At 49.3% G+C, this 22,242-nt stretch overlaps 1 protein-coding gene across 1 annotated transcript; it reads right to left on the bottom strand.

Moving 5' to 3' along the window:
- Positions 1-5,018: 5,018 nt before the first annotated feature.
- CLEC3B (C-type lectin domain family 3 member B) lies at positions 5,019-14,789 on the bottom strand. The gene is made up of 3 exons (XM_010374387.1): positions 14,506-14,789; positions 10,040-10,138; positions 5,019-5,552 (listed from the first exon to the last, which is right to left on the bottom strand). The coding sequence occupies exons 1-3, from the start codon at positions 14,612-14,614 to the stop codon at positions 5,152-5,154; spliced, it is 609 nt and encodes a 202-aa protein (XP_010372689.1). The 5' UTR covers positions 14,615-14,789; the 3' UTR covers positions 5,019-5,151.
- Between the last annotated feature and the right edge of the window lie 7,453 nt (positions 14,790-22,242).

The following is a 22,242-nucleotide window of genomic DNA, read 5'->3' as shown; positions in this document are numbered from 1 at the left end:
ACCTGTAATTCTCGCTACTATGAAGGCTGAAGCAGGAGAATCCCTTGAAGCCAGGAGGCGGAGGTTGCAGTGAGCTGAGATCACATCACTGCACTCCAACCTGGGCGACAGAATGAGACTCCATCTCAAAAAACTAAATAAATAAAAATTAAAAAATAAAGATTGCGTTGATGTTTCTCCTCTGGCTGTGTTCTCACATTGCATGAAACAACAGTGCCTCCTAGTGGAGAAAAAGGTTAGTTGTTTTGTGGGTTGTGCCATGATTTTCAGCCTGAAAGAAAGATTCATAAACCATGCTCACAAATGAGTCACCCACGAAAAACAGGTGAGGTAGAGCCTACCATTAGGCCTCAGAATAACCCTAGAAAATCTGAGTGGAAAATGTGTTTTTACAGGATGCTGTACCACCAATCGCAAATACACATCAATATACACCACTATCAACTCTCCTTTACAAATCTTTCACAATCGCATCAAGAAAATCTGAAAACTTTCTTCAAGATCCAGGAAGGACTTGATTTATATAGCAGATGGCATGTGGGCTTTGGAACCCAACAGACCTGTGCTGAAATTCCAGGCCCGTCACTGAATGTTCTCACAAAAGTTATCTTTATACTTCATTTTCCTCAATTATGAAATAAGTTTAGTAATACCTCCCTCCTAGGTTTATGAATATTAAATATTGCCCAGCTCATGGTGAGGGGCTTTGGGGTCAGTGCAAACATTGTTAGCTTTGTTTTTATTAATATCTCCTTTTTATCTGTGCAAAGCCAAAATCAAAGGAAAAAGTGTCACCTGGGGGTCTAAGGCATTAGGGCCACACCAGCAGAGCAGTGTTTTCAGATGAGGCAAAGAAGTGCATGTTTGTGCGTAGAAGAGAAGATCGTTTTCCATGGGCCAGCTCCAACCAAGGCCTGAAGCAGCCTTTCTCTCCCATACGACTAGTGGTTATGCAGCAAAGGTCATGGGTGGGAGAGACATGGGGGAGTTATGGAAACAGTAAGAATGTTATTTGCAATGGTTCAAGCAGGAGACTTGAGCCCCACAGCAATGGAATTGGAGGAGCGTGAACAGATCAGAGAGTTCCTTGGGAAGCAAAAATCACAGAGTCCTGGTAATTACTTGGATCTCAAGTGTCTCAAGACAGACAATGAGTCACCTACGATGTCCCACAGGTTTGGGGCTTGGGTAACTGGGTAGGTGAGGATCTTCACTGAGATGGTAAACTAAGGAACAGGGGCAGACTTGAGTGGAAGGACTCTGAGTTCCCTTTTGGACATGTTGACATAGGTGCCTAAAGGCTTCTAGGTAGTGATGTCTACCAGGTGTCTGAATGTGTACACATTTGGGATTCAAGAGATAGCAATGGCCAATAGTCACTGCAGAAAATGAGATGGCCAGTGCAAGGGACGAGCCTTGCCTGGGCAGAGGAAACAGCCACCATTTCCATTCTACAAAATAGCTTTCTTATCTGGAAAGGATTCTACAAAACATTCCTGAGAACAGAGCATACAATCTTGAACTCAGGGGTCTTACAGATTATCTAATCCAAACCTCATTTTGTGGATGAAGAAACTGGGGGCCAAGATGTCCCACAGGCCTTCTCCAGGGTCCCACAGCCAGTACTGCCAGGACCAGCCCCAGGTCACCCATGCACCCCTTTCTCCACATGGAGGGTATTCATCTGTACTTCCTCCTTTCAGCTCTCCCTCCCCTTGGCTGGGATGGGCTAGGGTGAGGAAGGGTGAAGGAATGACCAGAAGGGAAAGGAGGAACAGGAACAGGCACGGCAGAGGTGGTGGGGCGAGGAGAAGAAAGCAAGACAGCCAGGTCTGTGCACACGGCTCCCACGCACTAGTGAAGACCAAGAGCTCACGGAAGGATCCTTCCCAGAAACCTCCTCCTGCTTGGCTGTCTTCACAGATGCCGAGGGTAGCACTGTTCTCCAAGAAAGGGCTTAGGCCCGTGCCCCTCCCACTTAGTTTTCTAGCATTCCCCTCACACAATTACCGTTAGCACAATTGATCAAAGTATCACAGGTCTAGGACAGATTTTTATAAACATAATTAAACAATACTCTTAATCGGATGAATAGAGTTCTTAAAAATTGGATCACATATCCAGCAGAATACAGCAGGATTCAGCATCAATAAGATTCCTATTTTTCACTTTTAGAGTTGTTAATGTTGAGAAACTTTGTTCCAATAAGTAAGTTGGTAAGACTGAAAGGAGTTTTGTTATAGCAGTGTCACTTAGCACTTGAGCTTCCAAGGTAAAAGTCAAAAGTGTTCTGTCGGGAGGGAGAACATTAGGCCAAATACCTAATGCATGTGGGGCTTAAAACCTAGATGACGGGTTTATAGGTGCAGGAAACCACTGCGGCACATGTATACCTATGTAACAGACCTACACATTCTGCACGTGTAAACCGGAACTTAAAGTAAAATTAAATAAATTGTTAAAAAGAAAAAAGTATTCTGTCATTGGAAACTACTTTATATGGTCTATCAGCTGAGAACTTGATTAAGCTCTTCTCGGAGGTTAAAGGCAAAGGATTGGAACCCACTAAGTTTGTAAAAGGATTTTTCACACGGCCTTTTACTTAACACCTAAACCAATATTTCAAGTTGTCTTTTGCTTGGCATCCCCAAGATTTTTTACACACCAGGGCACACCCCATGGTAAGAGCAGGAAGGGTGAAGAGCTGGCCTTTTTTTTGTAAAAGGGAAAAGGGCAATTGCAAAAAGGAGGTGGGAAAGAAAGCCTGCTCCCTAGGCCTGCGCCAAGGTAGCTCAATTCTAGTAAGGAGTAATTGAAAGGAAAAGAATAATAGAAACTGAGTCACGAACAACGATCATTTTTTGCATAACCCCTGGGAAATGCCCCAAACTGTGTACCTCTGAGGCAGGGCAGGGACTAGTGAGATGAGTGAGGCATTCACCTGGGGCACAAAATTTAGGGGGGTACCAACACTCAGTAAGCAAGAGAAATAATATTTGAATGCAAGTTTTTTTCATCAAAATTAATGTCCAAAAATGGTGAACAACACATCAAGTTTTTAAATAAAGACAAGATTGGAGGACAGGTATACTCGATTTGAAGTTCACAGGTCTCAGCAGCCCAGATGTAAGCACATGGGCGGGAGAGGAAAGATGGGTGATGATACTCTTGCCCATACTGCCACCTGCTGCTGGAAGTGGAAAATGCCGACTGTCCTCCCAAAGAGCATCACAGCAGTCCGCCAGGTTCCACACTCACATGCAGAGAGGCATGGGTGCCCTCTTGTGGGCAGCCATCCAGTTCCGGAACTTTAAAAAAAAAACCCTATTCAGCCGTGCCCGGTGGTGGCTCACGCCCGTAATCCCAGCACTTTGGGAGGCCGAGGCGGGCAGATCACAAGGTCAGGAGATCGAGTCCATCCTGGCTAACACGTTGAAACCCCGTGTCTACTAAAAAGACAAAAAATTAGCTGGGTGTGGTGGTGGGCACCTGTAGTCCCAGCTGCTTGGCAGGCTGAGCCAGGAGAATGGCGTGAACCCGGGAGGCAGAGCTTGCAGTGAGCCGAGATCGCGCCACTGCACTCCAGTCTGGGCAAGAGAGGGAGACTCCGTCTCAAAAAACAAAAAAACGAAAAAGAACAACAACAAAAACCCTGTTCACTTATATCCCACTAGAAAGCTGAGTGGGGGATGAAAAGAATCCGAGACTCAGAGTTACAAGATGTAGATTTTAGTCTAAGCGTTGCCTCTCACTTGCTGAGGGGTCTGGAGCACATACCACATCATTCTTCTGGACTTATGCCAATGGATCTCATCACCTCCTCCAACAACTGTTGAATTTCAAGAGGTGCTTTCTGTGACAATGAGGAAGAGGCTGCCTGGCATGAAGTATGTACATAGTTCTCTGTAAGCTGCCTCCCCCAACCACCCCATCCCAATCCATCAAATCAAACTATCATCCACTTATTATTACTGAAGACAAGACACACTAGAAGACAACCAGAGAGAAAAAGGTACTGCAGAAGCCCAGACAGTGGAGCACTGGCCATGGCTGAAGGATAAGGAAGACTCCCCCGGGGGGGGTCACTAGAGCTGGGCCCATGATGGGTGGGTGGGCTAGGTCAGGCCAAGAGCTGGCCAACAGCCTCTGAGGACCACTGGGCCACTTCTCTGATGTTTTATTTCAGGTATGTTCCGGCCACATGAAGCATGCAGTGCAGGGGTCGTGGGAAGGCCAAGGTCTGGAAACAGCCCTGGGTTAAATCCTGGCCCTGCTACTTACTAGCTTCAGGACCAGTGAAAGTCACCAAACCTCCCGGACGACTCACTTTGCTTATTTTAAATGGTGATAACAACACAGCTTGTCCTGAGTGGATCAGGTGAAATAAAACAACGTATTTAAAGTGCTTGCACCTGGACACCTGAGCCGCTTTCCGTGAAGAGTGGGAAGGAAAAGGTCGCGTGGGTGGGACAGTGCTGGCCGTGGTATTTGGCTCCCGGGATGTGCTGAGGAAGAAGGGGAACGCCCATCTTCCCTGTGGGCAGGCCCTGCTCCCCACTCCCCGCGGACCCCATAGCAAGACTCAGCATGTCAGTGCCTCCCAGAAATAGATCTACAGCAGGAGGGGTCAGCGGTGGGGGCGTCCCCCTAGAAATGGGGCAGGGGGTGGGGGCGATGCTGGATTCCAGCAGAGGGAAATGATTCTACAAAAAGAAGCCTGCAGCTTTGAACAGGGCCGTAACGTAAATAAAACATCGTGTCAGTGTTGGTTTCCTGGCTTTGGTAACCGTGCTGTGCTTAGCAGCAGACCGGGGCGTTTTCATCTCCCTATTCTTTCCCGCCTTCCTCTCCTCAGTCCTCCGCTCACTCCCACCCTCCTGTGGCATGAAGTGCGTGTGGCTCCGCTCACCCTCCTTCACCGCCTCCCTTCTCGCCTCCTTCACCACGGAGGGCATTTTCGGGCCGGCTCCTGGGGCCTCCTCCCCGCTCCACGGACCCAGCACAGACTGCAGCGCTTCTCCTCTCCGCGAAGCTGCACCAACTTTATTTGCAAAAAGAGGCTCCAAGCGAACGGAGGGGATGGGGGCTGCAAGGTCTCCACCCTCCTCCCGGCCTCCCGCGGCCCCCGCCCTCCTCCAGACCCTCCAAGGGTTACACGATCCCGAACTGGCAAATGTAGGGCAGTGGATCGCGGCAGCGCTTGTCGAACCACTTGCCGTTGGCCGCGCCTGACAGGACCGCGCAGTTCTCGGTCTTGCCACCGTCAGGCTGCGCGGTGATCTCGGTCTCCCAGTTCTTGTAGGCGATGCGGGCGCCTGTCATGTCCACCCAGATGCCCTCGGTCGCCATGTCGTTGAGGCCCAGCCAGATCTCGGCCTCGTTGCCCACGCTCTGGCGCAGGTACTCGTACAGGGCGTCATTCTCCGAGCCAGTCTGCGGAGTGCCCAGGGTGCCCCCGCGCGAGATGCAGTCCTCGCTGGCCTCGTGGAAGGTCTTCGCCTGGGTGAAGGCCAGAAAGCATTTCATGTGCACCTTGGTCCCCTTCAGGCAGACTGGGAGAGGGGAGAAACGGCTGTCACCAAAGGTCCCCCTGTTCCCCAGGCAAAGAGCCAACCGTCCAGACCAGGCCCACTATCCTCCATCCCATCCCGTTTATCCCATCAGTCCTGACAGCCCCTAGGCCCAGGCAAAAGGGGTCCTGATGGTGCCTGCACTTTGAGGACCTGGCTGTGGTGGCCACTGACCTACAGATCCAGATCCCTACTCAGGAGGTCTTGGTGCTCCCCCAGCGGCTGGGAGCAAAGGCAGCCCTTGTGCTACAGAAACACCCAGTCCTAGCTCATACCCCTTCCCAGGCCTCCACCTCAGTCATCTCTGGCCTTTACCCACCCCATCTCCTGGAGTCACAGAGGCTGGCCTTGTGCCTGCACTGCTGCTCAGCTCTCCCTCTGCCCACTTCCTCTTCCCCCCACCCCACTACATGTGTGGCTCCCAGGGCTTGCCCTAACAAATTCACTCTGTCTCAGAGTCAGCTTCCCAGGGAGCCCAGCTACAGCCACCTGCTCTGGTTCTCCTTTCTCCATGCCCCTCCCTAAGATCAAGCAGCATGCAGGGCCAAGGCACCTGCCCACCTATAGCCCAGACCACACTTCAGGTACCCAGGGCCCCCAATCCCTATCCAAACAGCCCAAGCAAGCTTCCAGGGCTTGCCAAGTGCCTTTTGCAGGGTCAGTTCTCCTGAGGGCTGGTAGGGTGGGGCTGGGAGGATAGAGCTGAGACTGCAAGAGACAAGACAGGAAGGGCTGGGCACAGGCTGTGGTCAGGGGCCAGAGATCAGGCAAGGGACTCTGAGGTGTCCACAAATTCTCAGTTTGAGCCTGGCCCCAAAGGTTGTGAGGAAGGCACCTATTTGGTCAAGTTAGGAGGATAGAATCTGTTTTTGTTTTGCAGTTTGCATTGTCAGCTTGATTTCTAGCTGAAATATGTAGACATACTCTGACTTCTCTTGAGGTTGTATAAATCGTTCACCTTTTACCAAAGATTTCTGTGGAGAGGAATACCTTGACAGACAAGTGTATGTCTGCATTTGTCCTCTTCTTGGTGACCCCACCACTTTTGGGGAGGTCTGCACTCCCCTCTACCCATTCCCATTCACTCAGTTACTTCCATTTCACTCAACAAATATTGATGGAACAGCATCCCAGTGTCCCCATGGGCATCTGACACCACACCTGACTTTAAACATGGCGCCTGAAGCATTACAGAGGCGTCTACCCACAGCGTCTGCTCCAAGTCAGCTGCCCTACCTCGTGCTGTCCTGCAGCTTAGCCAAGTGGCCTTCATTGCCTTTCCTTCCTGCTAGGGACACAGATACGCTACCTAGACCTTTGTTGGGGATGAAGGACTCACTGCCCTGGCTGCCGGGAGTGCTGCAGGAAGACTCTGCAGCTCTCAGCCTCCTTCAGGGACTGCCTCAGCAGAAGACAGCCACCTCTTCCAAAGCTGTGCCCCTCCCTAGAGCAGCCGACACCCAAGACTGACCCATAAGCCCCCTTGCCCCAACTCAGGACAGTGCTAAAGGGTCATCTTGTCATCAGGGCTCCCTGTAGTCTGCTGGGGCTTTCATGGCACCACAGTGCAGCTTGACTTCTCCCTCTGCCCACTCCTACTTCCTTCCATCCTTTCCCTAGCAGGGACTGATCCTGAGGGTGTCCCCTGATAAGCCTCCTGTGGGTTAAACTCCATCTCAGAGTTGCTTCCCAGGACCCTCGCCTGGATCTCCCTCCAACACATAGGTAGTCCTCAGTCAATGCTACTTCTCGTGATATTGTCATTGCTGCTAACATTTTGTTGTTCTGGTTTGGCTATTCATGATCCTGTCGATTTATGCTAGTCCTCCACACCTCTGCTCCTGCCCTGCCATCTGCTTGGAATCAACCCTCTTTATCTTCTCTAATTTCTACACATCTTTCAATGGCTCAAGTGATTCCATGAATATATTGAGGTTCCCAGGGAGCAGGGCCCTGGCTGGTTCACCTCTGCCTCCTTGTGCCTGGCAGAGATGTTCCTGGTGGGAACCTCCCATATGTGTGCTGGTTGGAGGAGGGAAAGTTTGCCCCCTGATTCCTTCAACTCTTTGGTTAGGTCAACAGAGCTCTGGAATGCTTTGGGTGGGTTTATTGACAAGGTGATCTTTGAGTTGTGAGGACAATGAACAGGAGAAGGTCCCAAGGAGGCCAGGAGCTTCCTAGAAATCAGCAGACATGGGGGAGGTGCTTTGGGCTTCCATATGTCATGAACTTTTTGCAGGGAGGTCCCCACTTCATCACCTCACCCGAGGTGGCAATTGATGCCTGAGTTACATTGACTTTGCACAGCACAGAGCTTAGACATGAGACAGATCTTAGAGTTTACCCTGCCTACCTTACAGATGAGGAGACTGAGGCTCACAGTGGCACTGGGCTCATTCTAAACCTTCCCTCTATGCCAGGCACTGTTGCCTCCAAATCCCTTCTCTCTTGTCCATCTCCACTATAGAGGCTGGAAAAAGCTACATTCTTGCATTCTCAGATGCTCTTAAAGCTGCAGGTGGCCATACGATAGAGTTCTGGTCAATGAGATGGAAGTGGAAGACTTCTACTTTCCCAATAAATGAGACAGATGTGGTTGGGTTACTCTTCCTCCTTCTGCCTTGAATGCACTCATGATGCCTGGAGTTGAGGCAGCCATCTTGAGACCATGAGGTGAAACTTCTGAACAAAAACTTGTAACTACCTACTTGCAAACTTACTTTCTATTTAAGCCACTGATAGGTTTTCTATTACATGAAATAAAAAACATCTCTAGAGATGCTCCCTTTCTCAAGCACTTTCCTCCTACCTGCCATGCCAAGCAAGCTGTCCAAAGTCCCGTGTTTGTCCTTCCTTCAACAGAGATTGACTGGGTGTTTCTATGTGGCAGGCACTATGCTGGGCAGGGCAGTGGGAGAGACAAGGGCAATGAAAAGCAAACATGGCCCCTGTGTTCTCAGTGCTTAATATAGTCTAGTGGAGGCAGCAGACACAAATCGGCAAATGAGTATATCATTACAGACTGCAGTCAATGTGATAAAAGAAAGGACACTGTTCTGGGAGAGCTTATAACTGAGGAGCCTGACTGAGATGAGGGCTTAGTGACTCCTGAGAACATAATGCTGGAGGCATGTATTAGGTGGATCTTGGGGGAGCAATTCAGGTTGCCCAAACAGCACGTGCAAAGGCCCTGTGGTGGGAGTGCAGAAGGATGCAGTGTGAATGCTGAAGGAAAGCATGTGAGTGGGAAGGAGCGTGTAAAACTGCCCAGTGAGAAGGCTTTTGGGGGCTTCTGAGGAGGCAGGAGGGGAAGTGAGGGCCTTGTAGATGTATGGGCCTTGGTCACAAAAGCAACAGGTGAGAGAGTGGCTGTGGACACAGGGTGGTTTATAGATTTGCTGAGGAGTCAAGGTGATTCCCAACTGATAACTTGAGCGGCAGCGTAGCAGAACTAAGTGAGGCTCTGCTCCTTTCGGCTGTCACAAGGTCCTCACTTCTCGGTGGAAAATGAGGGTGGGGAGGTAGTAACAGGAACACTGCATGGGTTTGCTGTGAATGAGTTAACGTGCATCAAGTACTCAAACAGTGCCAGAATGTAGTGGGCTCACATGTACATAGTCATCAGTATTGTGAGTCTGTGTTCTCCATGGAATGGAAGGTGAGGTCACATAAAGGTAGGTAAATCTGAAGTATGTGGAAAATGCAGACGATATGATAGGAACATGGGGAGTGAGAAACAATAGGCTGCCAGGTAGGCTGGCCAGAAGGCATGACCTTACCATGCACTTGGGCCATGTTCTTGGTGATTCTGTGCATCCTCCCTCAGCTGGCTGGTGCAGAGCCAGGAACACCAAGGCCCAGCTTAGCACTGGGGAGGCTGCCACCACTCAAGTCTTGCTCTGCCACAAGTCAACTAACCAGCCAGGTGAGTATGAGCCGGGTTCAGGACCTGTCTATGCCTCAGTTGCTCCACCTCTAAAATGCAGCTGACAAATCCCACCTCAGCATAGTTAGGATTAAGAAAGACGATGTTAGCAAAGCTGCTGACACACAGGAGTGTGGCGCTCCCTGGGGCTGCGGAGACCAGCTGAGTGAGGAGCTCCTGGGAGCTTTGTTAGGGTGGGCCACTACCTCTGCCCCATCGAGCACTCTGGGGTCACTTCTGGTGGGCAGTAGTGGATTCTTGTTGGAGAACTTTTTGTCCTCTTGGGACATTCCCACTTCCACACCACCCAGCTGTGGCCAGAGATTTGGCCATGCACATCCGGGTGGGTTTTGCAGACACGTGTCAGGGGATTTCCCTGAGAGAAAGAGGTGGGGCTCCCTGAACCTGGTGCCCTCACCCATAGGCCTGGACTAATGGAGCCAGGACCCTGATCCTGACCAGAGGTGAGAAGCGCATTGCTGGCTGTTGGCCTGAGCCCTTCTCTCAGGCACTCCTGCCCCGAGAGGCCACTGCCTGCACTCACCCGTCTGCAAGGCCTGCTGCTCCTTCAGCAGGGCCACCTCCTGGGCCAGGGTGTCCAGACGGCTCTTGAGCTCCTCAAACATCTTTGTGCTCACAACATCTAGGATGAAGCAGGAGGAAATATGTGAAGGTGGGTCAGGGACTGAGCAGGAAGGATCCTACCTTAGCTGCAGAGGGATGAGAGGAAAAGACTCCCCTCAACCTTGATATCTTGGGAAACTTTCTCTCTCTCTCTATCCCTGCTGGTAGTAGTCTAACCACTTGTGACTTCTGCCAGGGGGGCCCATCCTTCACTTGCTCCTGTGCTGCATTTGTCTGGGATTGTTGCTGGGGATCCGATGGGACTGGGGTTAGCAGAGGCTGGGGTGAGGGTGTAGGCACAGGCTTCAGTGATCCCCCAGCACCCAGCTATCTTCTCAGCTCCAGGGAAGAACACAGCACAGGAAGCAGAGCAGGAGCCCTCGAGAGGCCCCCAGGTTCATTTCCCCAGGCTGGAGGAATGCGACACAGACCAGCAGGCAGGCACTGCAGCCCGGGGCACACATATGCAGGGCTTGGAGGCCCCACAGACACGGGTGGCCTGGGCAAGCTGCTCTCTGGATTTGGTTTCCTCGTGTGCGAAGTGGATGACAGCCCCACCTCCTAGGACTCTGGAGAAGACCAAGAGAAATGAGGTGCAGAGCTGCCCACCTCAGTGCTTGGCTGAGTATGTGCCCACCACAGCTACTAATAAGGTGAGGACAGAAGGAACCCAGAATTTCCACTCTTACAGAGGCCAGGTTCCAGGCTAAGCTGTTCTACACGTCACCCCAGTGATGCTCACAATCAACCCTATGACACAGGTAACATGTCATTCTATACCACCACCATTTCACCACAAGGAAACTCAGGCCGCCCTGAACCAACTGGCCAAGGATGGCAGAGCCAACAGCTGGCAGGGCTGGCCTGGAACCCAGGTGCACATGGCTCCAAAGCCATGCTCTTCCCCACCTTCCCCATGGCACACAAACGGATTCCTAACAGGAGCTGTCCTGCTGGCAGCCAGTCATGTAAGAGTCAGCAGGGGCAGGCGGGGAAGCATATTTCTATGTGTGTGTAAGTTGAGGGTGCGGGGAAGCATATTTCTATGTGTGTGTAAGTTTAGAGCTCCTGGGGCGGACCCCGGTCTTTCTGAAACACCAGGGCTTCAGGACAGGCTGCACTCAGCTTGGGGAAGTGGGTGGGGAAACACTTTAATGGTCCATTTGGCTGTGTCTGCATACATTCCACACTCATGAAGACTGAGATGAGAGCCTTCATCCACCCGTAAGATGCCTTTGCAGAAGAATCACAGGCAAGACACATGCTTGTGTATACAGAAATTAGTGATGTAACTTGCCAAACAGGAGGAAAAACGCCCTGTTGAGCAAGGCAGAAAAGGGAGAGTTTGGGGCTGGCCAACTAGCCTGAGGTCATGTGTGCCTCACACAGGGACTGCCTCAGCCAGTTACAGCAGCACTGTACCCCATCATGTGATATACCAGCACAGGGTGCCATGTGAGGCTGTGCAAGTGGGCACTGAAGAAGGGCATTTCACTGAGGGCCCTTCATTTCACATGAAGGCCCATTTGTCTCCTAAGCCTTGCCCTGGCTAGACCGGGTCAGATCAGAAAAAGGGATGCCTTTCTATAACTTGTCAGTTTAGAGGAGGTACCTTTTGTAATTTGCACCAAGGTACTCATATGTGCAAAGTTTCCTCCAGGGACTGTCCAAGGAACAGGAAGCTACTCTCATTAGGCTCCACCTGAGGAAGCTGTGGGAGTAGGTGTCTCTACAGCCCCGGGCAGAGTCAGGAGGCCTTTGTGCTGGCCCACTCTCTGAGCCTAAGGTTCCCTCTGCGTGGTGTTGGAATGGATGCCCTCCAGGTTCCCCCATTCCCTGTTCTAAAGGCCTGTGACTCCTATGAGGCCATCCTTCCCTCCGGAGCTTCCCTGTCAGGTGTGACTATGTGGCCCCGCGAACAGATGAGCTCCCAGAAGTACTCTAGGCTCCCCGCTTCTCACCTACCCTGAGGGCCAGGACAAGGACTTAGCATATGCTGGAATTCCCTTCCTTTGCCAGTCCTGCCACTTGCTCTCTCCCTCTTGGCCCTGGCACCAACTGGTCTCCTCTGGCATGACCGTCCCTTCTTTGGACTTTCTCCCCTACTTTTGGGCACCAGTGCTGCAACTAGATTGCTCCTGGGATTCTCATTCCTGGCTGCTCCTAGAAATCCCTGAAGACCTGTGGAAAAGGCAGATGCTAAATTCACCAAGACCCCTAAACCAGTATTTCCAGGGGTGGGGCCCAAGCACCTGAACTCTTAATTGTTATTTTATTTATTGATTAATTTTTGAGATGGAGCCTCACTTACTCTGTCACCCAGGCTGGAGTGCAGGGGTGCAATCTCTGCCCATTGCAACCTCGGCTTCCCAGGTTCAAGCAATTCTCCTGCCTCAGCCTCCCGAGTAGCTGGGACTACACGTGCGTGTCACCGCACTCAGCTAATTTTTGTATTTTTAGTAGGGATAGGGTTTCACCATGTTGGCCAGACTCGTCTTGGACTCCTGGCCTCGAGTGATCCTCCTGCCTTGGCCTCCTGAAGTGCTGGGATAACAGGCTTGAACCACTGCGCCTGGCCAAGGCACCTGGATTCTAATGTATCTCCCAGATGATGTTGATGCCTGAGTGAGAACCACCATGGTTCATGTCTTAAGAGCAGGGACCGTGTTTCTCTGCTGTGTGCCCAGCATATAGACTGGTCCCTATGTGGAGAAAGAGCTCCGTAAGTGCCTGCCATGTAGGTGGGTGGGAGACTGCCATGGGTTTCAGCGAGACGCAGGGCCTGGGTGGCCTGGGTTCTGTTGGCCTGTAGCCTGGAACTCCAGGGGCGCCTTCTATGGAGACTGCATAGGGCCAGGGTTCAAGTGTGACAGCTGGAGAGAACCAAGGCATCACGTGCTCTGACCCTCTTTTTTTTTTTTTTTAAACATGAGTAAATACAAGATTTACATAATTATATTAATACTGAATCTTTAGTAAACTTGAGAAACTGGCAGTGGTTTTCCACATTCAAAAATTCTATGAGTTGCCTTTGGAATTGCTTCTTTTACAAAGGCTGTCCCTTCGTGGCGATTTTGGCTGATGCTCATAGACATAACCAAGCAGGGTATTGTCTTCTCTTTTTTTTTGTGGAAGGTAATACACACACATAATTTTTTAAAATCCAAACAGTTCAAAAAGCTGGTTTCTTTCCCAATGGAGACTACCCCCAGCCCCTGGTTTTTCTTCCCAGAGGTAATGACTGTTACTCACTCTTGTGGATCCTTCCAGAACGAACTTATGCATATACAAGTAAAAATGTATTCTCATATAAATCCCTTTTTCAAAGCAAATGTCAGCATCACATCCATTCTCTTTTGAACGTTTCTTTGTTCCCTTTGTAAACTGAATCTCAAAGATGATTTTTTATCAGCAGCCAGATTTGCCCCATTCTTTGTCACAGTGTTGTGGGGCCCCACGGCCCCGATGTCCCTTTGTGCACTGCACTAGTTCCTGGCCAGTGGGCAACTATCCATTTATGAAGAGCCCTGGGAGGGCCTGAGGGAGGCTCCCATAGCCCCTTCTTTCCTTTTCTGTGCCCTTGGTCCCAGCTGCTTGTTTCTCTGCCTCAGTCCCCACCCTCATCCCCTTGGACTCTCTTCTAGCCTCTGCTCCCCGTGGGGGTGACAGCTCGGTCCATTGCCATGGCATTCCGCCGATGTTGTCTCAACACAGCCTGGGGTGACCTCACTGCAGGCGGGGCTGCAAGGGCAGGTCTTGCTGTAGCCAAAGCAACTGAGGGACACCCCAATCCCCAGAGGCTACAGAGGAGAGCAAAGCTGCTTCTGGTGGACTAGTCTGAGTTACATTTTTATTTCCTGAAGGCTGTGATACGCTACTAAAATGATAATTCATTTCTTCCTTTTCTTTTCCCTGTGTATCAAGCAAGCAACAAGTGAGGTGCCTGTATATATTTTGTATCATCAAATCTTCATGAGAAGTCTTTGAACAAATACCACTGTCCCCATTTTACAGTTGAGTAAACAGTTTGGAAGACTCCAAAGCCCAGCCTGTGCAGCTCTCCCTGGTGAGGGCTGGGCACCACCAGACTCCCAGGCCAAAGGTTTGGTTTCTTTAAAATATTGGGGATGAGGGGAGAAGAGCAGAGCAAAGATCAGTTTGGATGATCTGGAAGGTTCTTCCCAACTCTAAGGGTCAGAGATTCTTATGATTCTGACAACCAACTCTGTTATGAGAGAACTCCCCCCAAGCCCCAAAGCCCACTTTACTCAAGTTCCCTAGATGACTCACAAAGGAGGAAAATGAAGGAAAGGAGCACGAGGACACACTAAGGAGAGGGGGACCTGCTCCCTGCAAGATGGCATAGGGCCCTGTCCCCCTCCTTACCTTTCTTGGCATTTACAACCTTCTTGGGCTTCTGGGTTGGTGGCTCGGTGGTGACCTGGGTCAGGAGGGAGAAGAGGCAGAGGAGGAGGTAGGCCCCCCAGAGCTCCATGCTGCTGTGCCGGCGGGGGCTGCTGCTGCCTGCAGTGGGTCTGGGTCCGAATGCAGTGACAGCCACGGCCCAGGCTGCACGTCTTAAGGCAGCAGCCAAAGGACCTCTGTCCAGGAAACCCTCCCCAACTTGGCTGCAGGCGTGCCAAAAAAAATAAAACAAACACAAAAGCCTGCAGAAGGACGAAGGCCTGAGAGCCACAGAGCCTCACTGCCCAGGGAACACCCACGCAGCATCCTGGCCCTGCCTTCTAGAAAGGGGCCCTTATTTCCTAGGATTCTGAGAAACACATGGTGGTTGTCATCACATCTGTGGAGCAGCTCCCTTGGGTAGGGGCTGAGGCTGGCTGTTCACTGACATTAACTCACAGAAGCTTCACACCCAAACCATAAGGGAAGCACTGTCCTTTCCCCATTTTACCATTGAGGAAATTGAGGCTCAGTGATGTTAGGGAATTTGCCCAGGCTACCCAGCTCTCAAGGGGCAGCAGTGCCCCCTTATGGAGCGATCAGGGGCTAGCCAGCTGTCTGATTGGTTTAGAATATTTGTTATGATTATTTTGTGACTGTGTCTCCATGTACTTGATGCATTTTTTGGTTAAAAAATCCAAGGGATTCCTTCCCTTCTTGTCTTCCCTTTCTCCTGAGTCCTGTCCTAAAGCCACAAAGTGGGGCATAGCAAAGGTGGGGGAAGGAGAAGCCATGGTGCCCCAGAGGTACCAGAGAGGATATGGGCAGAATGTGCCCTCATGGGGTGAACTGGTGTGGGCTGTGGGAGCCCAGCAGGGTGGGGGGAGCATCCCGGGAAAAGCAAAGGCCCTGCCTGGAGTGCCGGAGTCCAAGTGAGGCAAGGAGGGGATCCATGTGGAAGAGAGACTGGTGGCAGAGACGGGAGATTGGTTACACACAGGGATACTGATCAAATAAATCTACTGAAGACAGTGGGAGTTAGGTTTCCTATTGTCAGAGAAGGGAGTCATGTATATGGAGAGAAAACTAGAATGAATCCTGTGGTGTAGGATTAAAATCGGAATGATCAGTGTACCCTTGTGGCCTTGAATACAGAAAGATAAATCAATAAATATAAATGGAAATGTGTGTGTGTCTAGTCCCCATGGTCATTGGGGAGCCTGGAGCACTCCTAGCACCTGAATGCTGGCTTCTGAATACGACTTTCCACTAAAGGAACCAGAGCACCTTGGAGAAACGGTTGATTCTAGCACTGGGAAGTAGGAATGGGGTGCAGAAAATGAGCCCAGAACTTGTTGTTTTGCCAGAAAACAAGGAAGTGCTTAATGAATAATGGTAACACATCATTAGGACACAGAGCCAGCTTGAAGGAGGCTTCAGTGGTCAGAATCAGGGACAATTTGAACACCAACATAGTGACAGTAACAGATGGGAAACCACCAGTGCACACAGACATAAGTAAATAAGAGAATGCATTGAAAGTCTGATGTTCTTCAATGGGATGTTTACATAGTCTCAAAGTATCTGACCACAAAATACTTATCCATTCCAGAGAGAAAAAGAGCAACTTCATGGTGGAGAAGGCTGGCAGACATCACCTCATCCGCGACCAAAGTAAACATCAACAACGGAGCCAATAAAAAGTTTGCAGCACCTGAGGGGCTGCAGTGAGCATGTGGCGTCGCTCCATAGGACTCCGGTCAGAGAGACATCAGACAACTCCAAACAGAGACGCGTTCTGCAAAATGACTGCCAGTAATTTCCAAAGCTCCTGGCTGAGGAAGTGTTTCAGGTTGAAGGAGACTGAAGGCACAGAACAACTAAATGCAATATATGTGATTCTGGACTGGACCCTCCATTCTCAAGGATGCAACTGGGACAACCAGAGAAATCTGATGGCATCTGAGGAGCACACGGCAGTGATGTGTTGTCACATGCTGCATCATGACAGTTCAGTCGACAACAGGCCACATACACGATATGGTTCCATAAGATTATAATGGGGCAGAAAAATTCCTAACACCTAGTAATGTTGTAAGGGGTTGTAAAGTCCTAGTGCAACTCATTACTCCCAAGTTTGTGGTGATGCTGGCATAAACAAACTTACTGCGCTGCCAGTCGTATCGAAGTAGAGCATATACACAGTCAAACAATATCATTCAGCCCCACATGATTGTGCTTTGAAATGTGAGGACATGAGATTTGGGAGGGGCCAGGGGCGGAATGATATGGCTTGACTGTGTCCCCACCCAAAATCTCACCTTGAATTGTAATCCTCATAATCCCTATGTGTCAAGGGAGAGACCAGGTGGAGGTCATTGAACCATGGGGGCAAGTTTCCCCCATCCTGTTCTCGTGATAGTGAGTCTCACAAGATGATGCGATGGTTTTATAAGCATCTGGCGTTTCCCCTGCTTGTACTCACTCTGTCCTGCTGCCACGTCAAGAAGGTGTCTGCTTCTCCTTTGCCTTCCACCATGATTATAAGTTTCCCGAGGCCTTCCCAGCCATGCAGAACTGTGAGTCAATTACACCTCTTTCCTTTCTAAATTACCCCTTCTTGGGCAGTTCTTTATAGCAGTGTGAGAACAAACTAATACAATGATAATAAATCACCATGTCACTGGTTTATGTATTTATTGTGTTATACTTTTAATCATTATTTTAGAGTGTACTACTTCTACTTATTGAAAAAGAAAAAAAAAGTTAACTGTGAAAGAGGTTCAGGTGGGTCCCTCAGGAGGTTTTTCCAGAAGAAGGCACTGTTATCGTAGGATGTGATAGCTCCATGTTTGTGGCTGCTCCTGAAGACCTCCCACTTTTCCAGAAGAAGGCACTGCTATCGTAGGATGTGATAGCTCCATGTTTGTGGCTGCTCCTGAAGACCTCCCACTGACACAAGAGGTGGAGGTGGAAGACAGTGACACTGATAATCCTGACCCCGTGTAGACATGGACTAATGTGCGTTTGTGTCTTAGTTTTTAACAAAAAATTTAAAAAGTAAAAAATAATAACTAGAAAAAGCCTATAGAATAAGGACATAGAGAAAATATTTTTGTACAACTGTACAATGTATTTGTGTTTTAAGCTAAATGTTATAAAAGTCAAAAAGTTAAATGAGTTCAAAAGTTTACAAAGTAAAAAAAGTTATGATAAGCTCAAGTTAATTTATTATTAAAAAAGAAAACCATTTTTTTTAAAAATGCCGCTTATGTGTACAGTGTTTTATAGAGTCTAGAGCAGTGTACAGTAATGTCCACGTTCACTCTCCACTCACTGACTCACTCAGAGCAACTTCCAGTCCGGCAAGCTCCATTCATGGTAAGTGCCCTATACCAGTGTACCATTTTTTTAATCTTTTATACTAGGGATCCCCAACCTCCAGGCTATGGACTAGTACTGGTCTGCAGTACTGGTCTGTGGCCTGTTAGCAACTAGGCCCATCAGCAGGAGGTGAGTGGCAGGTGGGTGAACATTACCACCTGAACTCCGTCTGCTGTCAGGTCAGCAGCAGCATTACATTCTCAAGGGAGCACAAGCCCTGTTGTGAACTAAGCATGAGAAGGTCTAGGTTGCACACTCCTTATAAGAATCTAATGCCCGGGCCGGGCGCGGTGGCTCAAGCCTGTAATCCCAGCACTTTGGGAGGCCGAGACTGGCGGATCACGAGGTCAGGAGATCGAGACCATCCTGGCTAATACGCTGAAACCCCGTCTCTACTAAAAAATACAAAAAAACTAGCCGGGCGACGAGGCGGGCGCCTGTAGTCCCAGCTACTCGGGAGGCTGAGACAGGAGAATGGCGTGAACCCGGGAGGCGGAGCTTGCAGTGAGCTGAGAGCCGGCCACAGCACTCCAGCCTGGGCGGCAGAGCAAGACTCCGTCTCAAAAAAAAAAAAAAAAAAAAAAAAAAAAAGAATCTAATGCCCAATGATCTGAGGTAGAACAGTTTCATCATGAAACCATCACCCCAGCCCTGCATCTGTTGGAAAATTGTCTTCCATGAAACCAGTCCCTGGTGCCAAAAAAGTTGGGGACTGTTATTTTATACCATATTTTTACTCCACTTTTTCTATGATGAGATATACAAATACTTACCATTATGTTACAACGGCCTACAGTATTCAGTGCAGTCACATGCTGTACACATTTGTAACCTCAGAGCAACACACCATATCCTAATGCCATCTAGGTTTGTGTAAGTACACTCTGTCATGGTAGCACAATGATGAAGTCGCCTGACGATGCGTTTCTCAGAATGTATTCTCATTGTTAAGCAACGCATGACGGTATCCCTGTAGGGTATCAAGGTCCCTACTTGATGGTGTGCTGTGATTACATAGGGGAGTGTCCTTGTCTGTAGGAAACACACATACTGAAGTATTAGCGATATGGTACTGTGTTGACAACTTACATAGTTCAGGGGGAGAATGTTCTTTGTAGTGTCGTTGCAAATTTTCTGTGAGTTTGAGATTCTTCCAAAAGAAAATACAATACTATGTACTTTAGGCTTTTCTCTGCCTTCCAGGGACCCCACCTTCCCCTATCTGACTTAGGGAGGGATCTGTTATGTATGCCAGGGAAGCAGGAGGCCAGCTCGGCTGGCCCAGTGCACAGTGGTCCTGCCAAGGGTGGGGGCCCTGGGCAGGGAGCAGAGCATTTGCAGGCCCCTCAGTGACACTGGGCTCCACCTCTCACATTCTCAGAGTGGGAAGAGTTTTATATTCACAGCTGGGCCCTCGGGAGACAATTTGGAGCCTGATGATTACATAACCTAAAAGGGGCCCTGTTCCAGGAACTCTGGGTGGGTAGCAGATGGTAAAGGAAAATTATTATTTTTGTTAACTGCTTTGCTTTCTTGGTTTTCTCACCTTGGCCCAACTCTATCTTGGCCCTTCAGTGGTAGGAAAATGAACAAAGTACGCTTTCTAAACATGAGGCAACCAGAGGCCCCATGTTTTCCAGGGCGGGTTGATGGTTGAAGACATGAGGACTGTGGTGGTGTCTCACAGGGCACCGAACGCAGGTAGGGCAGGGAAGGAAGGTGGCCCCCATGCTGAGGAAGGGACACAGAGGGTGTGGCCAGGTGAGGGGAGGAAGGAATGTGCACAGGGCTCCAGGTGGAAAATGCATGAGCAGATTCTTGGAGCCAAGCAAAAGCACCTTGCATTCTAGATCCCAAGCCAATGAGGACAGGGTGGGGAAGACATAAAGCTGGATATGTAGCTTAGTGGAGCCATCAAGCCATCTTAGAAGACTCTGGACATGAGCCTGGAGACCACAGGGGACCAATGGAGAACCATGCTGGAGAGGGCTGGGATCAGAGCACACTTTGGAGAGAGCACTTTGGCTGCTGAGCGTGGAATGCATTGGGGTGCCCAGTGAGATATTAAGCATGTGTTCAACATTAGCCCCCAAGCAAGTGGGGATATACCTTCACTGGGAGGAGTGTGACTCTCCTACTGGCCCAGCAAGTGAACTATTCACACTTCAGGAAGGAGACATGCTTAGGAATTGCCATTAGGCAGTAAGCAATGTCTTTGATCGTTTCACCTGCAGGTTTTCGAGGTGTGTGTGCATGCATGTGTGTAAGTGCGCATGCTACACAGAGCTCCTCTACAAGCACCTGGGAGTCTGCCTGTGCTGCTAAAATGACTCATGTAGAATCAGGACAGGGAGGAAGTCATTTTTGCCTTGGAGCCTTTTCAGGTCTAGGTTTGGCTTGTCTCTTGAGAAGGATCTATACAGCCGAGAGACACACCAACAGTTCTGAGAGAAGGCAAGTTCATCTCACAACTTTAAACATACCCATATGTTCTCATCATTTGGCTCCCACTTATAAGTGAGAACACACACAAAAAGGGAAACAACACACACTGGGGCCTTACGGCGGGTGGAGGGTGGAAGAAGGGAAAAGATCAGGAAAAATAATTCATGGGTTCTAGACTTACCTGGGTGGGAAAATAATCTGCACAACAAACCCCTATGACACAAGTTTACCTATGTGACAAACCTGCACATGTACCCCAGAACCTAAAATAAAATTAAAAAAGAAATACACACCAAAAAACCAAAATCATGGAGACAGAAAGTAAGATGGTGGTTTCCAGGGGCTGGGAGTGAGGGGATGGGGAGTTAGTGTTTCTGGATACACAGCTGTAGATGGGAGAGATGAAAAAGTTCTGGAGATAGACAGTAGTGATGGCTGCAGAACAATTTGAATGTACTTAATGACACTGAGTTGTGTACACTTAGAAATGGTTAAAATACTAAATTTTTTTTTTTTTTTTTTTTTTTTTTTTTTTTTTTTTTTTTTTTTTTTTTTTGAGATGGAGTCTCGCTCTGTCTCCCAGGCTAGAGTGTAGTGGTGCAATCTCAGCTCACTGCAACCTCCGCCTCCCGGGTTCAAGCAATTCTCCTGCCTCAGCCTCCTGAGTAGCTGGGAGGGACTACAGGCGCCCACCGCCATGCCCAAAATAGTAAATTTTATGTTGCGTATTACCACAAGAAAAAGTTGTAATAGTGCAAAAATAGAATCCCCCAAGGCAATGAGTAAAATAAATAAATAGTAAATCCTGTCTTGTGAATAGAATATTGTCCTGTGTCATATCTGTGGGTGTGAAAAGTGCAATTTCATTAAATGTAAACATTTAAAGTACATCACTATTTTTTGTAACCTGGTTTGGGCATTTCATTTTTTTATTGCTTCAGTGGTCCTCAAAAAATGCAAATTGGCCAGAAGCAGTGGCTCATGCTTATAATCAAAATCCCAGCACTTTGAGAGACTGAGGTGGGAGGATCAGTTGAGGCTGGGCATTCGAGACCAGTCTGGGGAACATAGGGAGACCCCATCTCTACAAAAAAATTGAAAAAAAAACCAGATGTGGTGGCATGCACCTGTAGTCCCAGGTACTCTGGAGGCTGAGGTGGAAGGATCACTTGAGCCCAGCAGGTTGAGGCTGCCGTGAGCCATGATCACACCACTGCACTCCAGCCTGGATGACAGAGGGAGACCCTACTATTTTAAAAAAAAACAAAAACAAAAACAAAAAAAAACACAGGCAGTGGTCCAATATCTCTTGATCTCTGAGTTAAAAAGCAGGTTAGAAGAGGCCATCTAGTCTAACCACCCCTCGATGTGGGATGTCCCTTTCCATTGACCCTGTCAGATGTCTCCATATGTCGCTTAAACCCTTCCAGGCACAGGAAGCTCATTACCTGAAAAGCAACTAGTTTCATCATTAGACACTTGGCTTGTCCTCAGGATCCCCCTGTGGTGGGGCAGGTTGGCCTCCGGGAAACCACCCCGCGGTTCCTAGTGCTGGCCTGTGGAGCAGTCACATGAGAGGCCAGCCACTGGTCAGCATGTCCTTATTCGACTGTCCCTTCTTCATGTTCCTTTTTTCCCCTCAACGGGTCCTCTACAATATGGTTCCTGGATGCTACCGATTTCAATATACTTCAATCTTCCAGAGAATCCTCATTGCATAAAATTGTGCTTGTTACGGTCTTCAGTGTGGTGCAGATCCCAGAACAAAACTTGCTTTCAAGGGCCTTCCTCTGGGCCAGGGCCTGTGCCTCCTGTGGGCAGACTAGACCCTCTGTTCGGGAAGCCACAGATTCATGGGCTCTTTGTAGCACCTAGGCCTCATTTGTTGCC

The sequence above is a fragment of the Rhinopithecus roxellana genome, chromosome 1, assembly GCF_007565055.1.
Source record: "Rhinopithecus roxellana isolate Shanxi Qingling chromosome 1, ASM756505v1, whole genome shotgun sequence".
Taxonomy (NCBI): domain Eukaryota; kingdom Metazoa; phylum Chordata; class Mammalia; order Primates; family Cercopithecidae; genus Rhinopithecus; species Rhinopithecus roxellana.
Note: the sequence above shows the minus strand (reverse complement) of the source record. Positions and strands in the feature narration are given on the sequence as shown.